Here is a 24572-nt window from a genome sequence, read left to right as displayed (position 1 = left end):
CCGCATTGTAGATCTGCTATTTTCAAAAGATTTTGATACATTTCAAAACATGTGCACAATAAGTACTTTCTACTTTTGGTACTTTAAGTACATTTTGATAACAATACTTTTGAACTTTTACTTAGAATTCTAGACTTTTACGTAGTTGTAAGAGAGTTTTTATACATTGCAGTGTCGATACTTTTACTTAAGTAAATAAATGTGAGTACTTTTTCCATCACTGAATCACACCCACTTCTGTTCAGAGAATAAATAAGCTTCATGTCTGAAGGATGTAATTAAAGCTAGTCAGCTGCCACCCAGGCTAAAAAGGAGCGATTGGAGTGTGGATACTTAGTTCAAATGTAACAACTAAACCAGGGGTCTTCAACAGGGAGTCTGGGACCCCTTGGGGGTCCTTAGAGTGACTACAGGGGGGCCACCAAATCCTTGTGTGATAAGATAATTCTTTTACATTAACAACTTGAACCCTCACATCCCTATTCCGAGGAGAACTTTAGCCAAAAATAGCAGATCTACAAACTCTCAACGCCTCGCGCTAAGAGGCGTTGAGAGCTTGTAGATCGTCTATTTTCGGCAAATAGGTATGTAGAGGTAAAAAAAACAGCAGACCAACATAGTGAAAGGTCAAGTTTACAAGATATCAGCGATTTAACCCTGCAAGGCCCGAATTAATTTCTACTGGCCAAAAAAAAGTTGAAAAAAATCAGATGGTGTTGTAGGAGTCCTAATCACAGGAAAATGTAATATAAAAAAATTAATAATGTTTTTGTAAGGTTTTATAGCCATAAATCATAAATCATGCTCCAATTTGCATTTTGGGGATATTTTTCACAATAATAACACATGTACATGTTCTAGACATTCTAATGATCACGAAAAACAATATTACAGGCATTTTACTTTACTTTTTGTGAGGAATAGCTTCAGTTAAAAAGTGAGATGTTGTTCGTCCAGACGCTGGAATTTCAACTTCTCTGGGAAGTTTGAATGTCAGCCTCTGTGGGGCGTATTTATATGCAAATATTGTGGCCAATGGCATTGTAATACTAAACAATAGGATTTAATGATGATGTTAATGTGAAAAAAGAACAGGAAAAAATTAATTATAACATTTTTTTAAAAATGATTTAAAAAATGTTGCCAAAAAGCAACGCTGGGCCTTGCAGGGTTAAGTGGTTAAATATCTGAAAATAAACATTAACATGAATCCAACATAGACTGATGAACGTGGTGTCAAACAAGTCTATGAATCTACAGTATCTATGAAATTGATGAATCTGCACCACACATTTATACAATATGTAGAGAGAGGGGGCTTCATCTCTCTCTCAGCTAAGGGGTCCTTGGCCTGAAAACATTGAAGACCCCTGAACTAAATAAACAGCCACACCAAAAACCTTGGCTTCACACACGCACACGCACACACACACACACACACACACACACACACACACACACACACACACACACACACACACACACACACACACACACACACACACACACACACACACACACACACACACAGCACTTATCCACCGGGGTGGAAAAGATAAATCCTGCTAAAACGCAATGCGCTCCCCTTTGGCCGCCATGACCTCAACCAGAAAGTGATGTCAACACATCCTGTTTTAACCGTGACACGACAACAAAGCACTCATCTCCCTGGAAACCATACGCTCTCATGTCTCTCTTGCAGGGGCGTCACCAGGGGGAGGAAAGGGGGACTGAGTTACTAGGGCCCAAGGTGGAGGGGCCTTAATTATTTTGGAATTTAGCTATAGAAAAATTGCAAATATACGCGCTGCAAGCTTGTAGATCTGCTATTTTTTAAGTCGTGAAAATGTGTGCAAATCTTTGAATATATGTAATTTTTAAGCAAACATTTGTTGCTCAGATTACGCTTCTGGGGGGCCCCTGGAACAACATATTTTGAGATGGGGGTCCGTGGCCAAATACATATCATTTTGGGGGTCCTTCACATGAAAAAGTTTGAGCAACACTGAGATAGAAACATATATATTTTTTTTTAAAACTTATATTTTTCAATAGTTAAAGCACAAAAGAACGCATAATAATAATGGGTTATACGGTACCCCCTATGAAGAACATTCTTGGGGGGCTGCAGTGAATCCTTGTACCCAGGGCCCAGAATTTGGTGCCACACCCCTGCTCTCTTGCACACACAGCCACACACCCACAGACACACACCCACCGTGTAATCAGTCCTTGGAAGATCACAGCTTCCCCCCGGTTTTATCCGAGGTGACAGTGGGCTGTCTCCAGTGCTCTCCGCGGAGAGCAAGAGAACAAAACCGGTGTAACAAGCTTGAAAATGTCAAGACCTCCTGCCATTAACCCTGGGCCGTGCATCGATCCCACTACTGACAGAGAGAGTTGCTACTTATAGGCAGGGCCGCAGGGGGGGGGGGGGGGGACATCTCGAGTCATTAAGGGTGTTTAACTTAGCCACAGCAGTAGATCATGACAGTCGAACAATGTTTGGTTTTCTTACGTTTATGTGTCAGCAGAGAGTGTTAAATCTGGTTAATCTGTAGCCATTTCACGCAGGCAGTGGAAGTTTGTGCTGATGAAGGCCTTAGTAATGCATTATCTATTCTTTCAACAGCCTTTTCTAAGTGCATTGTAAGTTGTAACAAAGAAAACACTGTTTAACACCGTTCCAAAGTAATTAGCAGACAAGTTAGTCGTAAGAGGTCCTAAGTTCCACTATTGTGGTGGTGTCCATTAGCTAGCCTATTATGTTAATTCAAAATCGTTGTAGTCAGGCCTGGAATTTCATCATTTTAGGGGCAAGGCCACTTGGCCTTTGGTGTTGTAAATTCTTTGAGAGCACAAAAGCCAAATGCAAGGGCAGGAAGGCCATCAAATTAAGATTTTGGTCCATTGAATTAATTGAATTTTAAGGGTTAAGGATGATTTTAAATTTAATATGCCGACACTCTGCAGTGAAATAAATAAATTATGGTACATACAATCTGATCCAAAAAGATGGGGACTCAACAAAAGACATGACAAGAAAGAGACACTGGTGTCTACATATTGGCAAGAAAGAGACAGAGGAGAAAGTGGTACAGTCAGCTGGGGGCATTAAGGCCACTGTGGCCTCAGGTCATGCCATTGGTTTGAGGGGCACAAGGCCAAACTGAGGGGCAAATGGCCTTCATGGCCTCCATGAAATTCCTGCCCTGGTTGTAGTATTCCTTTAAAGTTGGTATCTTTTCCTTAATGTTAATGGCTCTCTTAAGTCTTAATGTATTGAGATGAGAAGCAAAAGGTTCCACCAAAGGAAACTTTCATTTTACATTTTAAATCCCTCTTGGGCAGGTTCAACAGTGCACTTGCTGGCTCATTTAAATAACAACAGCCTCATCATAAGAGTAAAATACCACTCTTGAAGAGATATAGACGTGCCGTTATTAAGCCATGGCAATAACTCTCTCCATTCTGCCAGCATTGAGATGTCTGTAGAGGAGGGAGGGCAATAATAACACACGGAAAAACTCTGCTCTCCTGTTTTCCTTTTCAAAGACTGAGCTGAGGGTCAAGGCTGCGGGAAAGTCCGAGCCCCCACAGGCGCCATGCAGGTTATTTATTTCACAAAACACCAATATCCCTCAGCCTCAGATTTGTCACCATAACCCTGACCCCTAAAATGGGATTCTCTCATTCCCCCCCCGAGGAATTGAAACATCAATTAGAGCCAGATGTATGCTTACTGCAAGTTGCACACCGGCGGCGTGCAGCGGAAATGATAACATTTCCAGTGCACAACACCACACGTGACTAAGTATATCGAGGCCTAAAGGAGCAGGCATCCTCCTCGCTGCTCGAAACCAATTTCGCCTTCTCCCTCCACAGTCTATCTTCATACACCACCTCTGACACGCGCCTAGATTTATGTCGGGAAATTCTAGTTGTTGAACAATTGCATATGTAATATCCGACGCTGCCAGCTTTGATATCCTGGTTGTTTTCAATTAGATATGGCAAAGAAACTAAGAAAAGCCGGAGCACAGCACAGCGAGAGCAATATAAGAGAGAGGAGGAAGATTGCAGAGAGAATCCAGCATTATGGTGCCGATACGAGTTGGAGAAAATAAACGCACCCGTGCACATCAATCATTTATTGACTTACTATGAGGACACAGTGGTGTGGTTATACTCTATATTCATATAATAATGAGAACATATCGTCGCTGTCGGGTGGAAACCTTGTATCTCCAAGTTTCAAATGTGTACGTTCTTTCACAAAGTAAAGCCCTGCTTCATCATACAAGGACATCGCACAAAAGTAGTGAAAACAGCAGATCTACAGGCACACATTGTGTGCTTGTAGATCGGCTGTTTTCACTAGTTTAAATCATTTTTAAAATGATAAATGCAAAACGAACGGTTTTGGACATACAAGGTTTTCACCGGACAACCACGATATGCATAGTAATAACAATTAATTTGTCTATATTCACATTTTCGTGCAACCTTGCATATCGCTTATTTATTTATCGAATTCAATCTCCTCAGTCATTTCTCACCTGTCAAACTACAGTCACATTACTGCCAGTCTTACTATTACTCATGTGATGCTCTTCCTGCATTTTATTTATTTATATGGCTTGACTTAAGAGGGATTTATGTGACTAAAGATAGCAGCTACAAATATATACGCTATAAGTGTCACAGCAAGGCAACACGAGAAACCTCAATAAAATCCACTATCCAAATAACCCTCCAACTATGTAAATATAATCACAGTGACAGTACTAGTTTATTATATTAGCATATAAATAGATTTCACCTTATGTATCACGATTCTCACCTCTTTGCCATGTAAACGTTTAAAACTGGTTCGTGGTTCGGGCCTACTGCAGGGTGACGCCAATATCACACTCTTGATATGATAACCACACATTAGGACATAATCTGTAACAGTGTGTGTGTGTGTGTGTGGGCACGGGTGACCTTCATGTAAAGCAAAGCCACCTTGCCTAATTGCTGATAGTGACCCGTCCCCAGTAGAGATTACACAATAACGAGCTCATTCATTCCCACGCGTGATTCCATGAAAGGTGGCATCACTGATGACCTTCAGATTGCAGCGCAGGGGGCACGGGGGGGGCTCACCTGGCCTCCCGGTAGAGCACGCCAACCAGCCAGACGTCCTGCAGATGAGGAGGGGGGTAACCAAGCATCACCCCATCCATCATCACATTAGACGTGTTGGCCTGGTTCAGCGTCCTTTACAGAGGTGAGCGGAGAGAGAAACACCCGGCATGCAGGCGGCCACACAGCATCAACATGGGAAGCAGCTAATTAATCTGTGCAGCCGAGGGGAGAGAGGATCACATCCTCCTAGTCGACCATTTCAAGCGTGAAATCCCCTGCCGACACTGTACTTATGACTGCTTTCGTCCATCACCATGGTTTAAACTCGTTTCAGCGTTTCAAAGTGGGGACCGGGGTGCCCCCGAGTATCATGGACACTATTTTTGGACACGCCATTATTGTCGAATCTATCCAAACGTTTTGAGCGGTGCTAGCCGCTCCTACATCTGTCTTTGTGTGTTTGTCCTGAGACTCAGAGGACCCGATTGTACGCCCAGGGTCACATTGGCCAAGCTTCGTGGGACACTTAACTCTTTTACCGCCATTTATATGATGTTATAAGGATCTAAGGATGTCTTTTAATGCCATAAAAGTTGCTTACCTTTACAGATTTTATAAAAAAAAAATATCCATCCATTATTTCCATCCACAGTTTTTTTGTAAAAGACCAGCGTATCCCTCATCGTGTTGTGAAAAAGACAACAAGTCGAACGGGCGCTTCCGTTCCAATGAACAAGGCTGAAGTTTGTCCCTTGGTTGCACCAGTTGTAGACATAGAAATGGACAAACTAGACCCCTCATCGCCAGCGCCACCCCTCATCTGCTTACAGTGCTCAGACAGGTAAAAGAACGAACGCTCGTTATGGCGCGGAGGATAAAAGAACGAGTGTTCGTTCGGCGACAAAAGAGTTAATTAAATTAATTAACAAATAGCATCACTCACTTCAAGTTCACACAGGGTGTTTTTTGGGTTGTTTTTAAGCACTTTCACCAACAGTGGGGCTGCAGCCAGATGCCATGGATTGGGGGGGGGGGGGTCCTCCTTGGAACGGAAAGGTTTTGGAACCCCTGGTCTAACTCACCACAGTGATGCGTGACACAGCATCTCTGTAATTAATGGTATAAAACGGCAGTATGTGGCCCTGTGCTGTCAATGCCTCCGCTTGGCTTCCACTAACTTTCAGAAGCAGAGGAGCGTTAACATAACAGCCGTAAGCACAACACAAGGAAGCAGATGAGAGAGAGAGAGAGGGTGTATTGGCAGCAGCCATGCATACTAAATACACAACACTTGCTCCAGTAAAAGCCAGAATTGACACGTCGTCATATTACACAATCCACCGAAGAATAACTGGTTTTAATTTCAACCGCAAAAACATGAAGCAATTACAGTCTCCTAGTCCTATATTAAGCCTCATTTATACTAGGCGAAATTAACCTGAAGGTGAAATAACCACTTTCAGTCAGAGTAAGTACAGGTCCTAAAGGAACAGTTTTAGGTCATGAGGATGTCATGTTATGGCTAAAGCTAGCACAGTGCAGTATTTTTTTTATGACTGTTGTGTTCTGTGTTTTCTGGCATCTTGACCAGGAACATGGTCGTTGTATGGTTGTTGTAATGTTGTACCACTGGCACTTTGGCTGAAATAAATGTCAGAAAGATTGACTGACTTTATTTGGCTGCATTGATTTGAAGTATACGATTCAACTTTTAATGTTTTATATTGTTTATAATTGTTTTAAAATGTTTCAATATAAAAAAGCTGTAATTTTTGGGAAAAAAATCGCAATAATCGTGATTCGAATCGCAAATCGCAGGAAAATGCACCCTATGAATCGAATCGGAAGGTAAGTGAATCGTCACAGGCCTAATTTATACTTAGTAGCACGGCACAGAACCTGCAAAAATAGCAGATCTACAAGCTGAGATCTACAGAGCTGTCAACTTGTAAATCAGCTATTTTCGGACGTGCGACTCGTGTCGTGACTGTCACGAGACTGCAAGGTCCCGGAAGGTCAAAGTGTTTCGCATTTACAAAACCCTTTGACCTTTCAGGATGTTTTCTTCTACACTCTCCATTTGAGTTACAGACCTATAAGGGTCCATTTGGAACCACCTCCTATAGGCATCGTTAAAGGGAACCGTTAAGGAATGGGACCGTTAAGAGTGAATCGTTGAGGAACCGGAAACCCTAGTAATAAGCGTGAGAAGGACAGTATGCCTAAGTAGGCCTACTGAATGGTGCACTAACCCTGCAAGGCCCAGCGTTGCTTTTTGGCAACATTTTTTAAATCATTTTTTTAAAAATGTTATAATTAGTTTTCCTGTTCTTTTTTCACATTAACATCACCATTAAATCCTATTGTTTAGTATTACAATGCCATTGGCCACGATATTTGCATATAAATACCCCCCACAGAGGCTGACATTCACACCTCCCAGAGAAGTTGAAATTCCAGCGTCTGGACGAAAAACATCTCACTTTTTAACTGAAGCTATTCCTCACTAAAACATAAGTAAAATGCCTGTAATATTTTTTTTGGTGATCATTAGAATGTCTAGAAGACGTGCATATGTTAATATTGTGAAAAATATCCCCAGAATGCAAATTAGAGCATGATTTATGATTTATAATTTATGGCTATAAAACCTTACAAAAACATTATACATTTTTTAACATTACATTTTCCTGTGATTAGGACTGCTACAACACCATCTGATTTTTATTTTATTTTCTTTATTTTTGGGTCTTGCAGGGCTAAGCACAGTGTGCCAGTGGTGTGATGGCCTCAGTGGAAGGGGCAGAGAGACTGAGGCACAGGGGGAGACAGGAAAAAACTCTAGCATATGGCGGGAGGAAATGGCAGAGGCTAGAAGAGTAAAAAAAAAAGGGGCCATAATGAGCTTTTGACACATGCCATGAAGGGGAAAGGAGTGAATTAGGTCAAGAACATTTCAAACAAACTGTACACGCTCTAAGGCATATGCTAGAACGCTTCTGTGCTCTCGGAGAAAGTCGCACTGTATGGTACAGTATGGTCGTATTACAGTTTTTAATTGGGGTTATGAATTAACAGCCAACAAGAATAGGGCAGCATTACATGTCAGAACGAACATGGAAAAAGTAGGGTATTCAACAACTCAGAACGAACATGGAAAAAGTAGGGTATTCAACAACGCAAAATAAGTACAGTACTGCAATAGTTCACTATATTGTTTTCATTGAGAGTCCCTGCTGCATATACCGATCTTGCAAGCTAGGGCCACACAATTGAATAAAAGTAAATAGTGATTTTATTTGTGTTTAACCATTTAATTTCATACCGTGGCAATTCATTCTCGTCTTCATCTTATTATTATTATTATTATTATTATTATTATTATAGGGAATTCACTCCAGCAGCGGCAGTGATGTCTATGGCTCTGTTTTATCGCAAAATGAGCACGTCCGAGAGGTAATAAGTAACTGTGGCCCAGCAAGACCTCAGCAAGACCTCTGATGCTCCTAGTGGGAAACCTGTGTTACTTTTATACTGTAGTCCATTTCTGTCAAACCAGTTGTGTCGAGTGTGTACATCTCGTCCATAGTATGCTACTGGATGGCTGCTGCTCTGAATATCTATGCAGCAGCAAAGTTAAACTTTTCTCTTCATTTGAGGCTTAGCGTTGTGTGGAGTCTGTTATTTAAATGAAATTAAAAAAAAATTGCATTTTGGCATAGTCAAACTGTAATGTCTACCCGTTTTCATAAAATAAACTGAACATGAACCAACACTGTGGCAATTTTCTGTCATCAAAAGAGTGCTGCTAGACTTGTGGTCTAAGGCGTGAGAGTGCTTTTGAAACACTGAATTGAGCCTTGAGACGTGCTAAACCTCGGTCCTTTTCAAAACAGACCGAAGTGTAAAAATGTGGCTTCTGTAGTTTTTTTCATCTGGAATTAGTGTGAGTATGTGGCCACTTCTCGTAAACTAAACACACTCCGAGGGAGCAGTGATACATTTAGTGAGCTAGACGGCTAATTGGCCTCCAAGATAAATTATCTTGGAGTGTTTTAACTGTGATAAAAAGATAAAAATCTTATATCCTCCCCTGTCTCCCCTGTCTAGTCCAGACCTTTAAATCAGCATCCACTCCAATAACAGCATCCAATGAGTTGTTAATTGATTCTGAAAAGTATTCAACCGAGATTATCCAATTATCACCGCTGGGGTACTAATTATTAGCCAATCAGCACCACGGGTCAGTGGGAACAGGGCCTCATATACACAAAGACGATACACTGAGTCTTTTCCAAAACGTTTACTGTACAGACGAAATCCTCTCAAGAAATGCAAGTGTCTACATAACCACTAAGAATGGCAAGTCTGTCTCCAGAACGCACCAAAACCACTGTAGTATATGCCAGGCCTTTGAGTGGCGCTGTAAAGCTGCCACAAAGCACCTTTCTTATTTATCATGCCCGCTTGTTGCTTTTTGCTGATGGAGGTAGTGTGGGAGGGAGGAGTACAGTTTGCTGTAAAATCCCTATCGCACTCAGTAGCACAAACGCAACATGTTGGCGTTGTTATTGGGGGCTTGGCAGATGCGGGTTAGGGAAGTTGTGCTGTAACGTCATAGTTTCAGGAATTATGCACATTCGGCTGTACATACTGTACGGAGACTCGACGGCGCCGTCTTCAGATTAATTCACTTGGGAGCCGGCACCCAAGACGAGACGCCGGCTCCATGTGGCAGAAAGGTCTAAACGATAAAGAACTAGTGCGGAATCACCCAAATTCGTTTTCGTATGGACGCCGCCTAAGGCCATAGTCAAGCTGCTGTGAAGCATTGTCAAGCTGACTGTGCACCAGAACCAAGGAGGAGTAATAACAACAACAACAGTGGCGACCAATAGGAGCATAGCATAGCATAGCATAGATAGCATAGATAGATGCTGCTATATCGAGGTAGCCTCGTGAACCAGCTGCTCCCGGAAATAGATTTCTGGAGGAGGCTGGTTTACGAGGCTAATATCGAGGCTGTTCTAAAATTGATTAAAAGTACCACTCATGTTGAAATCCAAACGGCACTCAACTTCAAAGGCATTTAGAAAATAAAATACATCAAATCCCTGTCCCCACGTAAATCTGTTACAATGTCAGACTGAAGATGGAAATGGGCTGGAGTGACAATTTTGTCATCAGGCAAGGACACGTTGTACAATCCATTTCCCCATCTATCAGGCGAACGGTAAGTTCAGAGGCCATAAACACCCTTCTGGTCAAAGGTATGGCACTAATAGCACAATGTACAACAGTTCATGAGTTTCCATCAAAAAACATCATTATCAAGAGATTTAGAGATAAGAGATTATTACGCTATTAAATACAATGACCAGGATGATCCTTTTCTCAGTCATTGTGCAGCCCTATTGAAAGCAGCCGTTTTCCCTCACGATGTGGTTCCTCGCTGTGTATAGATAGATGCCACGGTAAAATGGAAAGAAACAATGACATGGGAGACTGATGTCCTCATGAAGACGATTAGTGTGGTGGTTGCTGTCCTGGGAGATCTGTGCAGATTTCTTGGCTGATTTATTTGGCTAATACATTTGGATCTCCACACATGGAGATCCATTATGTCCGTGTCGCACCAGTTACTTTGTGTGTGTGTGTCTGTGTGAGCACAGATCTCCATACATGGAAATCTGTGGTCCTTCGAGTGAAACGAAGGAGCGCTTTGCACCACTCATATTTATCCGGACAAGTGACTTTTGGAACCGGAAAAGTGAATGGGAAATGTACTTGTCGGAAGGACACGTGCCTCAAAAGGTTAATGCCAAGCCCTGTATGCTCACTATGCTGTAGTGTACTGTACTGTATGTGCACCCTAACTATATTTACACCTGTTAATACCACTGTTAATATACTGGTAGTGCACTTTGACTATGTTTATATTTATACCTGTTAAACACGCAAATCCCAGGCGGTCCAAGTGCAGTGCAGAGGGCCAAACAAGGGTACTGTAATATAGCTAAATAGGGATGGGTATTGATTAGGTTTTATCCGATAAACGTGCCAACCCGGTATTTTTTTTAAAAACAGTGCCAGTGCCTAGGCGGTTCCAGAGAACCGATACTTTTCAATAGAAAAACAACATTAATAGCATTTTATTACTTTTTGAACAATGTTGTACTACAGGGGGACACTTGCATTCATTCTGAGAGCCTGCTGCCAGTGCCCAGTGCTGCCTTACTAGATCAGCAGATTCTAGATCAATCTACCGGTGGATCACAAGTTACAGTACACAGCACTACAAACGGTACCTAATATTCAGTACTATACTACTATATGGTATCTGTAGTATCGATCATCGGATGTGTTACTCAACCCTAGAGCTAAATCTCTTTATTTATGGTCATTTATCCATAATCCCTGTGCAATTACTTACTAGAGTACCTCCTTCCTCTTGTTTTTTCCCAAGTAGTGTCTGTACACATTATTGTGTATCATTATTTTATAGCTTTAACTATTGAAAAATAGCATATATACAAGTTCACAGCGCGCGCTGCGAGCTTGTAGATCTGCTATTTTTGAAGAATCGTGAAAATTTGAATTTTGACCCGATTCTATAATTGTCTTTTGAATCCTTCTAAGATTTTTTGAAAAACCTATGTTTCTATAGGTCAGCAATCTGGCCAGCCATCGTCAAAGAAAAGGTCCTTTTCACTTATGGAGCTCAGTTAGTCTGTTTTTGAGAGACTACTATGTCATGTGAAGGACCCCCAAAGTGATATTTATTTGGCCACTGACCCCCATCTCAAAATATTTTGTTCCAGGGACCACCCAGAAGCAAAATTTGAGTTACAAACGTTCGCTTTGAAAATACATATATTCAAAGATTTGCACACATTTTCATGACTTTAAAACAAATAGCAGATCTACAAGCTCGCAGCGTGGCACTCGGTGCCGCGCTGTGAGCTTGTATATCTGCAATTTTTCACTGGTTAAAGCATTCAATAATTCTGGGCCTAAATGGGTACTGTACCTGTACCTGTGCTGTGTTTCCTAAGTGCTGTACTGCCATGATGACTACTGAATTTCTCTGGCGGGATACATAAAAAGGTCTAACTAGCCATCTGATAGTTTCAGGGGAAATGTACCGTTACACAACCAAGAAGAACAATGCACCTCAAACTATAGCAACATGGCGTCACTCTCTAGGCAACCATATGGAATGCAAACATTTGATAACAGCACACACCCCTCCCCTTGTGATACAATCCACAGTTTACTGGCCATCAGTGGTGTAAAGTAACTACAGTAAGTACTAACTTGAGAACACTTTTGAGGCAAATATTATACTTTTACTCCACTACAATTATTTGTCAGCTTTAGTATTTCAACAATGCAGTATTCATACTTTTACGTTAAATTAAAAAATGACAGTATTTCTTCCACTACTGCTGGCCATTGTAATACTTCAGCAGAGCTAGAGCATCACAGACATTGTAGACATTTTACAGTCCAATATAATAGGAGAACTAGAAGCAGTGCTCTTCCGAGCACAGGTCTCCGCCAGGTCAGGTAGGTTATTGTGGCCCCCTGGTGGGCTATAATAGGCAAATGTGAGAAGGGTGCCATGTCATCGGCAGTCTGTCATGATTTGAGGCATTTTGTTTCAAAAATGTGTTTTGCAAAGATTGAGCTGCTGTTGGCGCTATAACAGGCCAAGAGTGGAATTTGTTCCTTGACCTATTGGGAATGTGCGTTCAAAATTGCACGGAAATCGCAAGCCGCGTTTATGATTTGAGGAATTTTGTTCAAAACTGACCAGTCTTACAAACTTTGGAAGCCAATGTTATTAGGATAGAATTTGAAATATCGGACAGATCAGTCACTATAGAGATAATGTGTACTGATTTGGACAAAGAGACGGAAGGACGGACGCGGAAGGACACGCGGGCGGACGGACGGATGGACGGACGGACAGGGGCGAAATCGTTGTCTTGGTCTTGGCCATGCCTTTCTTTCAGCCTGGCGAAGACAACTACCCAGACAGTGCATTGTATTGTGTAGTACACATCCTATGAAAGGCGCTGGAGGGAAAACAATATTACAAAAGAGGAGGCTCCTGCCTCCCACACAAACACTTCTCCATTGCAGATTCTGAGCTTTCTGTAACAGACCCAGTCTCTTCAGAGCATAAAAGCTGTGTCCTCCCTTTAGGGGAGAGAGAGGACAAATAGTTCCAAAGAGCAGTGAGTGGCACACCTGTGTCAAGTTGACTTAACAACACACCTTGGTAGTTGGTAGTAATCCCCGATACAGGACACGGAAAAAATTCACAAGCATTCTCATGAGAAATACCCATAGATTACACAGTCACAGTCAAGAGACAGACAAAATGATAACACCAGAATGACCTGAAAAGACAACATCAAACATTAGAAATAGAGAATTAGAAATGACATTAGAAATGCCAGGAACATCCAATGTCCAAAGTGTGCCTACTGTAGATACAGTGTAGACTGTAGTTAAGTACATATTTTCTCATATTTAAGTCATTAAGAGTGTCCAGAAATAAATCTACAGGACGATACACTACTGTGGCACTAGAGTGAGAGTGGACTAACATGCTTGTCTGGATATACCAGATTTAGCCTCGCGTAGCCATGCAGGCTTACTCATCTGCGAAGAGAAAAGCCTGGTCAAGATATGAGGCAGAGACCGTTCTAGGAGGTGGGGCTGAATATTTGCGGAAGTTGTCGTCTTTTCACAGTGCGGTGTTCCTGCTAACATATTCCCCGCTGGAAAAAGAACGTGTCTACGTCTCCTGCTCCGTCGGTTGCGCTCACAATAAACAATATATAAACTAAAACATTGATTCAGGTGATGTTACACCTGCTAAGAGCTACAATCTATTTTAGTTTTTTCGCTGGGGAATGTAAACAGACCCGCACCGCATGACGTAACTTCCGTTAAACACAGACTTCAGCTAGAAATCTTGGAACCAAGCGGAAGTCATATCTTGGCCAGGGTGTACCAGATTGGTCGTTGTAATGACATGATGGCTGTCTCCTCATTTCTTGTCTTTCTCCTACAGTCTGCTACTGCAGTGATCCCCAAACAGTGGGTCGGGAACAGAGTTGGGTGTAACTGAGTTACTGTAACTGAGTTACTGTAATAATACTACTTTTTTCGGTAACGAGTAGTGTAACGGCACTACTCATCCGAAATAATAATAACACTACTAATAACACTACAAATACTGCCTGGTCGCATTACTCGCTACTCGCTACTTTCGTGCCTGCAGTTCCTGCTTCTGCCTTCAGCAGGAACCGATTGTAAACATCATCACATGTCTTTTAGAACATTGGAACTGCCATTTCCCTAAAATAACTAACCAAAGAAGAGGTAATCAAACACATTTGATTACACATTTGATTTTCAGCGCAGCAGCAGGTCATGGTGACACTGTGGCAATCAAGCAGCAGCCATGCACCGACATTTGATAACCGTCGCATATAGATTAAAACAAGGGACTAAAAACAGCAAAACCCCCAAATAAGGAGATTTATAATATCAAGCAAAGAAATGAATTACCTTTTGCCTATGTTTCGAGAGAGAGAAAGAGAGAGAGAAAAGAGAAAAAAAGAGTGGCACGGCAGTGCATCACGAGGTGCGCAAAGCCGACGTTTGAATCACAGCCTAGATTAATATCCTACATGTGACAAGATAAATAAAAACACCCTATTAAATATCCAGCGACTGCGAGCCACAGGAATGAATAAGCCTACTGGAAATCAATGCACGGTAGGCTGAGGGAGAGAGGGAAAAAGAGCACCTCACCTAGCTCTGCGACTCTGACATGATGCTCATGATGACGGACAATTAATAATTCCTTATGCAAAAACATCGCTGTTATGTTGCCTTTTTAAAGCAAATGGGAAGTTTTCCGCTGCTAGAATCAGTTTGACATTGTTTTAGTGCTTCTGCTGGAGTCTGGAGTCATCTCCTTATAGTTCATGCACTTTCGCCTGCTACAGTATGACCTGCTGCGCTCTGTGGGGGGAAGATCTCCGCCAGGTCATGTCCACCTCTGGACTGTAAAATTCATAGGAGCCAAATGGAATGAAATCTGCTTAAACTGACTGACATACGGATACAGAACTATATAATGTCAGGTGGAAACCTTGTATGTCCATAAATAAATGAATAAACTCATGAATGTATGTGAGCTGCACAAACCTAAATTACAACAAGGCCACAGGGGCTCAGAAATAATTACATTATTATAATTTTTATTTATTGTTCTTCTTATTATTACCCATAATATTATTATTATTATTAGACTCATTCAAATGACCACCAGTGAGCCCTGGGACTCACTTCATTGAACAACATAACTGTATTGTATTAGATATTATAATAATATATAATAAATATTTAATACGTCTAATATATGGCAATGCATCTCAGGCTTTTTTATGGAGTAACTCAAAAGTAGTGTAACGAGTAGTGTAACTAGTTACTTTCTCCGGGGAGTAATGAAGTAGTGTAAGGCACTACTTTTTTCAAAGGTAATATGTAATATGTAGTGCACTACTTTTTTGAGTAACGGATCCCAACTCTGGTCGGGAACCATCTTTGGGTCGCGGACCCATTTTTATGGGTCACGGCACGAGTAAATATCCCTTTTTTGTTTTGTTTAAAAAAAAAAGATTATTTCAAAAGACAAAATAGGGAAAATAGCCGATCTGCAAGCACACAACACGGCACGAAGCGGCGCGTTGAGTGCTTGCAGATCTGCTGTTTTCACTAGTTTGGGTGGCGGGGAGACATAAAATGTCTCCTTTGGGTCTCACGTTAAAAAGTTTGGGAACCACTGCAACTGCATCTAAAAGTATTGAAGTTTACTCCTCTGTGCTGTAGAACTGCTTGTGACAGCTAGTTCTTTTGTTTTTTTCCCCCCCATCCAACTGTAATCTCCGCTGAGAGCCATCAATACACAATTATGAATATAAGAATCGATTTAACCTAATCACAAGGTGATGGCAATGACTTACCCAAAAAAAACAATGCTGTGATTTTTATGGTCCAAGTCATACGCGCTTTATAATGCGAATATTTTCTTCCACGTTTAGAAACTGCAAAACAGGCTTGGACTAAAACACACTGCCAGACACCTCAAATGAAAGTCAATGAGCCATGCAGCTCAACTATTACCACCTTGAGGTTGCCCTGTTTGTTAAATGATTCTCCCATGAAACATGAACACCAAAAACGTTTATATGTAACATTACTACATGCCATCAGCTTATCTAAATTAGATCGGCTGATGTTCTCAATAAAAATGTGAAAAAGGTGAAAATAACTGCAACCTCATCAGAAGAATCCAATATTCAGATCAATTTTCTCACACACTGAGGAAATGCCTTTCTAGAACCTAATTCATAGTTTCATACCCATTAGTCCTTCTGTATAACAAGACTAAAAAAACACGCTGAATTTATCAGATTATATGCGCTTCAGAAATCAGAGGTACTCGATTTGGTATAATTGGAAATGGAATAATGTAGTCCTACCCATGTAGTTCTACCCTGTCCCAGGGTAGGACGTATGCCATCCCATGAAAAAATAAAATGGCAATGAAATTACAATGAAATGCCATCAATCATCTATGTTGTCAACTAATACAAGAGGGAGGTCCACAGCTGTCAATCAGCAGAAGTAAACAGTAGAATCCTTAATTAGCCTAGACAGCCCTTTGTAGCTTATTAACGAACATTCAATGTGCCATTCCATACATCATGTAACGTCAAAAACATTTTGTCATCGATACATCAAGCCTTTTCCCCTCTCAGCCAGATCTGTCGATCAATCAGATCAGATTCGTCAAAACTCCAACAGCTCCCATGAATTGAACTAGATAGTAACAGTAACAGAGCAGTTTAGCGATCATCATGATACAAAAGAGCTTCTGTGGACAGGAGTATCCATCACTGTACTTTCTTATCACCTTTCTAAGGAGTGATAGTCACGCTGTCTCACAACCTAGCAGACAGTGACTCCTTTATCACACTAATCCAGACTCGGAGTCGATGATGGCAGCAGGGGTAAATTAGTTTACACACTTACGTTGACTGGATTAAATGCAGAGATGTGGAGTCTCAACCCCACAAAAGGTCCAAACAACTGCACACACCTACCCTACTGCTACATTTCAATGTATATCTCCTATTCTCCATGTCACTGGAGATAAAAATAGGTCCATAAATTAACAAAAGTCTAAAACCTTGCTAGCAGCCCCTAGACTAGAGGACATGAATGCTATTCATCCTGCAATCTGCCCATTACATTTTGTGATATATCATCAAGTGTGAACTTTCATTGGACATTTTGGCCTATGGGTGGTACTCTAGTGCAAAAGCAATAAAGTCACTAAAATCAAAGGGGGACATCTTCTGGGAAACATGAATGCTTTCCGGAAGTTTCATGGCAATCCATCCATTTCGAAGTCCCCTGAGGCAGCGCAGATTTGGGTTGAGATTTTATTTGATTAGACAAGCTTATATTTCTTATTGTTATTGACAAAATGGTTACAGATTCTAATTCTTTGAACACAGTTTGAAAATCAAAGTGATGCCAATCCTGTTTTTTTTTTTTTTTTTTTGTGTGTGGTTTTTTTTTGTTTATTTTTTTTGTTTTTATCTACCCAACATCTAAATTAAGGATTAATGTTTGGGTGTCCAGGGGATCACGGTGCACAAATGCCACGGCACTCTGGCCAGTAGTTTTTGAGAGCAAAGTTTTGCACCAAAGCAGTCATCTACAGTGCTTAATAGCACTGCTGCTGCTAAATGACATGATAACTATGAATGGAAGACTCCCTCAGACCCAATTGTAATTTTTGTCAGTGTTACTTACTACAGATGTGACAAAATATACGAACATTCACTCAATTTGCCTATAGACCCCAGAGAAAGAAACTCACTTCAACCTGTGATTTATAGCCGCTTTCACAAGGGCTGTTTATTCGCAATGACTCTTCTCTCCCATACCACACTTCAAGAGGGGGAGCCTTTTATAGGACAGCTGCATCAATAGTAAGCCAGTGCAGGTTAAGTGTGCCCCTCTAGAGTCCACAATCTGCCCTGCATCCCTAGAGGGTTGACCCATCAAGCCTGTAATAACAGGGGTCTTCAACGTATTCAGGCCAAGGACCCCTTACTTGAGAGAGAGATGAAGCAGGGACCCCCACAATCCTTTCATAGTTTCCATATAGTTTCATTGTTTGACAGCACATTCAGTGTATTTTGGATTCATGTCAATTTGTGTTTTCAGATATGTATTTAACTACTTGAATACATTACATATCTTGACATTTCACTCTGTACTTCTTAGTCTGCTCTTTTTCCCCTCGACAACAAAGGTCCAAGCTCACAACGCCAGCGCGAGGCGTTGTGAGCTTGTAGATCTGATATCTTTGGCTAAAGTTCTCAGAATATGGATGCTGGGATTCAAGTGGTTAATATAAAAAAGGAGAAAAGAATTCGATCTCACAAAGATTTGGAGGCCCAACTGTAGTAACTCTGAGGTCCCCCTAGGGGTCCCGGACCCCCTGTTGAAGACCGTTCACCTATACCAAACGGCTTGCTCCGTTTCTGGACAGGACACAAGCCTGTCCTCTCCTCTTCCCCAAACAAAAGTTCTGGGTACTGATTTGAATAATGTTTTTCATGACCTTCAGACATTTACACCATGGTTTATGATTACAGCATTCAATAAAGAAATGTATTGCCCACTACTATGTATACGTCTAGTCAGTAAGACCAATTCAAGCTAGATATTTAAGCTAAATACTACATTTCAATTCAAATTCTGAGATGCATTAATTTTCATGAAACAGAAACTAGTTATCATAGTATACATTTTTATGTTTTCCTTTGGGCTGTTATTTGACTACCAATTAGCGGATTAAAATGAACGCCCTCCAGATTGTGGGAACTAGAATATCAACGAGCCAATTAATGTGGCTATCCCTCGCTATTGGCTCATCTGATTGATCATGGATGGCACATCCCAGTCAAGAAATACTGAGAGAATCCCTAATCACTTCAAACTGCTACTTTACTTGGCCAGTTACATAATTTAACCACTTAAAACTCAGCATCCATAATGTGGGGAATGCTTTATTTTTATAGCAAATCGACAAGCTTGTCCATCGGCTATTTACAACGAAAGCTTTCCCTGGGCTTTTACTAGAAAGGTGCAATCCTGGGAAATCACACACACAGTGAAGCATGCCCAATCCTGTCTGATTGGACATTATATTGTCCAAGAGATGACTTCAGTTAACTCAATCCCCAGATAACTTCAGAAGGATAACAGGTTCACTTTAGCTGGCATTTAAAAAGTGAACTAGAACAACAGTGTGTTGCCTATAGCAACCACACTACCTTATTAACCACCTATTTTATACTTGTTGTGCAAAGACGTCACCCAGCAACAATAGCCCATCTACACAGGCTCACAAAGATATCGCAAGTGTTTTCGTAAAACAATTGCGTGGTTAAGGAAACAACACCGGCCAAATAAGAGGCTCACAAGCATTTGTCCCACTTGAGATTTATAGATATGAGCCCATAAGGAGCGAGGGCACATAAATGGCACATAAACGTGTCCATTGTGCAGTGTTGTAGCTACTCACAAAGGCACACACATTGCCATGGCGGTCACACAGGACTGTCAGAAAGTTGGGCGTTGATGGCAGTCGACTTGGAAAAGACGCCGTTATGCCACTCAAATGAAAGACAAGACCAAATGAAAGACAAGACAAGAAAAATACAATCTCAGCAGTCAAGAATAATTTTCTTTTATTGAGGGCAGTTCTGCCCGTTCTGAGCTCATTAAATCAAGTTACAGTTTTTGGATAGGCCTAAACTAAAGAGAACATTATCTCTCTCCACGGGGGGGTAAAGAGACACTCCGGTGTGATGGTACAGAGGAGAGGCAGCAGGGGGGCAGAGCCATGGCTACTATTGTATAGTAAAGCACATCCAAGCAGCAAGTCTGTTCTGACAGCCACTTAACCTGCAGGGCAGTCTCGGAGTCACCCTGGCAGTAAGGGGTCCTCATTTCATCATTTCACAAAGCCACTGGCAGGTAGGTGTGCGTGTGTGTGTGTGTGTGCGTGTGTGTGCGAGAGAGAGAGAGGGTGGGGGAGATAAATACAGTTATGTGTCAATAGGGGCAAGGTGTCCTTGCCACAGAATGTTACAGGCCTGCTTGAGGCGCAATTACATCACTTCCCCATTCTTTCTGTTTCATACAGTATGCCACTACTGTTCTGTACGTGGCATAGGCCCTGTAAAGGCAGCTCTGAGTGATTGAGTCTGCCTGATTGCCTTCACCTCCCTCATCAGGCAGTTTGGTGGAATGGCTCGTATTGTTCTTCTATAGCAGACAAGCCGAGGCCGCTGAGGCAGGGTATAATTATTGTGCTAAGCTGTGAAGTAGAACAATACACAGCAAATCACAGTTACACGCCAAAGTATAATAACACAGCAAATCACAGTTACACGCCAAGGTATAATAATGCACAATTTATGCCGTAAGTTGTGAAAGAGATGCATCTGTTATTCTGTTATGTTCTTCATGGGTCTCTGCATCAGCTTGCAGGAAACCCAGGCAGGAGCTCCCAACTGTAAAGACGGGGAAACACCCGCAGGGGGGGGGGGGGGAGGAAGAAAGGAGGGAGGGAGGGAGGAATAGAAGGCTGGCTGGAATGTCTGACATCATCAAAGTGCGGGGTTCCATGTTTATGCGAGCGTCTGTCTGTCTGTCTGTGTGACTGTGTGTGTGTCTGAATGACTGTCTTCGTGATCGTGAATACAACGAGTCTCTCCCACATCATCTAATAAATTCCACTTTCTATCTTTAGGAAGGCATAAAAAGCTGACCTCATATTTAAAACCACAGAGTTGCTTGCTGCTGCACCAACACTCACAGCGCACACACACGGGGACACTGCGGTTTACACACGAACCAAGCGGACAAGGGAACAAGAACAAATCAATCGGAGATACAGTAGCCTAGTCAACCAAAAATAACAGGACAGGAGCTACGTTGGGGAAGAAGAAAAGAAAGAAAATGAACAGCTGCCTTAAAAAAGCAGCGGAAACATGAATAGCGACGAGGACCCGCTCGAGAAGAATAGCATTCCTTCCCTATACTGCTCACACTGCCTCCTTCTACCCGTTCCATTCCCGTCCGGACCAACCCCATACACAGCCAACACAACATGTACTGCAGCTGTGGAATGGATTCACACTGGAGAGATTGTCTTAACACTGAAGGTGTAACCAATCTTCAAGGTGAAAGACATAGCCAAAGTGTACAACAACAAGCGGTGACTGAATAAATACGGCTTCTGTTGAAGTTGAAGGACAATACAATAACGTGATATAATAGTAGACAATAAGGTTACGACGCATAACGTGAGAGAAGAGGGGAGGCAGCCTTGCTGGCAGGACTGGAGGAGTTTACAGTAAACGGTGGGGCAGCAACACAGCAGAGCTGTCTGTGTGTGTGTGTGGGGCTTCTCAAAAAGCTGCATTGCCAGCAGTTGCCACTGACATAAATGTATCAAAATAGCACCCCTAAGACTAGACTGTGACTTTAAATAAATAAAAGAGAAACGTGAATAAATAATACTAACGCATAGCGTTAAGAAAAAGAAAGAAAGCGCAACAACAACCCCAGCAGGACGGGTTGAATTGAACAGTCTTCTTCAGGCCAGAGGCGTCAATTTGGGTTTGGCAAGCTATGGAAGCTGCCACAGGGGGAAATAATAAAATGTACTTTCCATTGTGCCTGTTGCTAAGGTATGGCAACATGACTGGTGTCCATCGCGCGCGTGCAAGACACCGACGCCACTGCTTCTTCAGGCTAGTTAGCCACAGCCGTACACTTCCTCTTTCTAGCCAGCCCACCACCGACCGACCGACCGACCGACCGACTGCTTCAATCTCTCACTGCCGTCCTGCGAGCTCCCACGGCCCGCCTCTCCTCTCCTCTCCGCAGAACTCCGCTCCGCTCCGGTCCGGTCCGGGGGACTTACCGGTCTTATGTGCTGACGGTGCCGCTGTGAAGAGACACCTAGTGCGGGCAGGCTGCTCGCCGCCACCGCCCCACCGCCGCTGCTCCGGGACAACAGGAGCACCGATCTGCACACTTTCGCAGCCATCTCTGTTATAGTGGTGTGTGGGGGGAAAAAAAGCTACGCTGGGAAGGCAGGAGAACGCTGCGGGCGGACCCCGTCCAAGACACGCACACACCCCACACACACATACACACTCACTCACACACACATACACACTCACACACACATACACACTCACACACACACACGCTCACAGCCTCACACACACACGCATGCACACTCACACACGCACGCACACACCGAGGAGGAGAGAGCGAGGAGTGTAGCAGGGCGGGGAGGAGAGGAGAGGGAGGGCGGTGGGCGGGTTGCGGGGTTGGACTCTCTACTGGCTTCACACACACACACACACACACACACACGCACACACAACACAACACGCGCACGCCCAGTCACAGTTGCACCAATATTCGATATCAAGACGCTCCATACTACAAGGCACTTACTTTGCACTGTAAAAATAAAAGTAAGTGAATTGTAAATGAACAATGTGTACAAAAAGTATACACACACACACACACACACACACACACACACACACGTGCATTTAGTTTGTGGCAATTTTGAGGATTTTTTGATTGATTGATTGATTGATTGATTGATTGATTGATTGATTGATCGATTGATCGATCGATCGATCGATTGATAATATAAACATATGGTGAAAACACTTACCATACAAAAGTATGACACAAGAAAGCTGAAAACAATTAACGTAATTAGTCCAATGACGCCATTATTCTGGTGAAAGACTTCGTTTGAAGACCTTATGCAATCTAGCAGTTTTTCAGTATGTTCTGGAGCAATTTGGATCCCCACACACATCAGAAAACATTTTGGGTTCATTAGGCTGCAATGAACCCACAAACCCACGCAAAACACAGATGGGATCTAATAATGCTAATGGCGTAGATCTTGGACTTCTGTGGCCAGTCTGTGATGTCAGTTATCTACGACCTAGCCTCGGAAACCCAGACTTTTATTTTGGCGATAGGATCTACGACCTATCTATGATGTATGACAAATTTCGCAAAGGTTTACGTAACATTATGAAAAAATCACACGCAGTGTAAAGTGAGCGGTGCTGAGTTAATTTTGGGCTCACTTTAGTTGTCCCATCCACATTGTTTGGCACCTATACACACTAAAAAATGATGGGTTGTTTTGGCTGGGTTAAGCCTATTGGGTTATTTAATTGGGTTGTTTTCATGCAAATGGGTATTCTGATAACCCAATTCGCTGAGTTATTTCTGTTGGGTATGGTGTTATTAGCTGTTGGGTTGTAATTTCCATAGAATTTGTTGAGTTATTTTGGACTACCCAACACGTTGGGTAAATACGTTGGTCACCATTGCTTTGCATAACAATGCAAAGCATGCTGGGTAAAGCATTTCCAGTGGCATTTTAAGCTTTTAGGAGCAAAAAATGCTAAATGTGTCAATGACACTGTGTGGATATGACACAGTGTCATATCCAAGTGTCTGCCAAGGCAAGCTGACTGACATTATGTCAGAATTTGATTTGTCAGTATTTGAGCTTCAACCATAAGCTAAAGTGCTAGGGTGCTAGGTTAGGGTTGAGCTCCCTCCCCCGAGAGGTGAAATTAGATGCAGAACCTTTAAGGACTCTTGAAGGTTTAGCCTCTGAGACCATGCTATTCTTCCTTGTATTGGTAATGTCAATAAATTAGTTGATATTGTAACTTAACAGGGAAGATTAGCATAGGCTGAATCGCTTCGCCCATGCTTTGTGATAATGTGATTATTTAATTAAATTGACAACTATCAGTTGTATCGATGAAATTTCAATTTAAAAAAGGAACCACCAACATAATAGTAATATATAATAATGAGGAAATATAATACATTTTAAATAACCCAACACATTGGGTTATATGAATAACCCAACATGTTAGGTTAAATTAACCCAGCGATGGGTCGGTCCAATATTTAACCAGTGTTGGGTTGGGAAACAACCCAAATTGGGTTGTTTTTAACCCAGTGTTTTTCTGTGTGTAGTCCTTTGTTTTTGAGCTTCAAATTTAGTTCAAACTTCAACTTGTTCAGCTTTACAAAGTTATCATTGCTTGTATTTCTCGTTACAGATCTTTATAGCCTACTGGAGATTTTTGAAGAAAAAAAAGAAAGAAAAAAAAAACTATTTCCGCCAGCAGAGCGCTTATTGTTATTTATATCAGGTCGCACTTGTTGATGGTGACGCCACCAATAATGCTGGT

At 42.0% G+C, this 24572-nt stretch overlaps 1 protein-coding gene across 1 annotated transcript in view; it reads right to left on the bottom strand.

Moving 5' to 3' along the window:
* The window catches only part of mcu (mitochondrial calcium uniporter), a 136768-nt gene extending 114216 nt beyond the window's left edge, over positions 1-22552 (bottom strand). The window contains exon 1 of the mRNA XM_080741188.1: positions 22238-22552. Within this exon, the coding sequence (XP_080597314.1) occupies positions 22238-22363 (126 nt within the window). The 5' untranslated portion in view covers positions 22364-22552. The remainder of the gene's footprint in view (positions 1-22237) is intronic.
* Positions 22553-24572: the final 2020 nt, after the last annotated feature.

Source organism: Nannobrachium achirus (assembly GCF_963921795.1).
Source record: "Nannobrachium achirus genome assembly, chromosome: 13".
NCBI classification, from domain to species: Eukaryota; Metazoa; Chordata; class Actinopteri; order Myctophiformes; family Myctophidae; genus Nannobrachium; species Nannobrachium achirus.
This window is presented reverse-complemented; position numbering and strand designations above follow the sequence as displayed.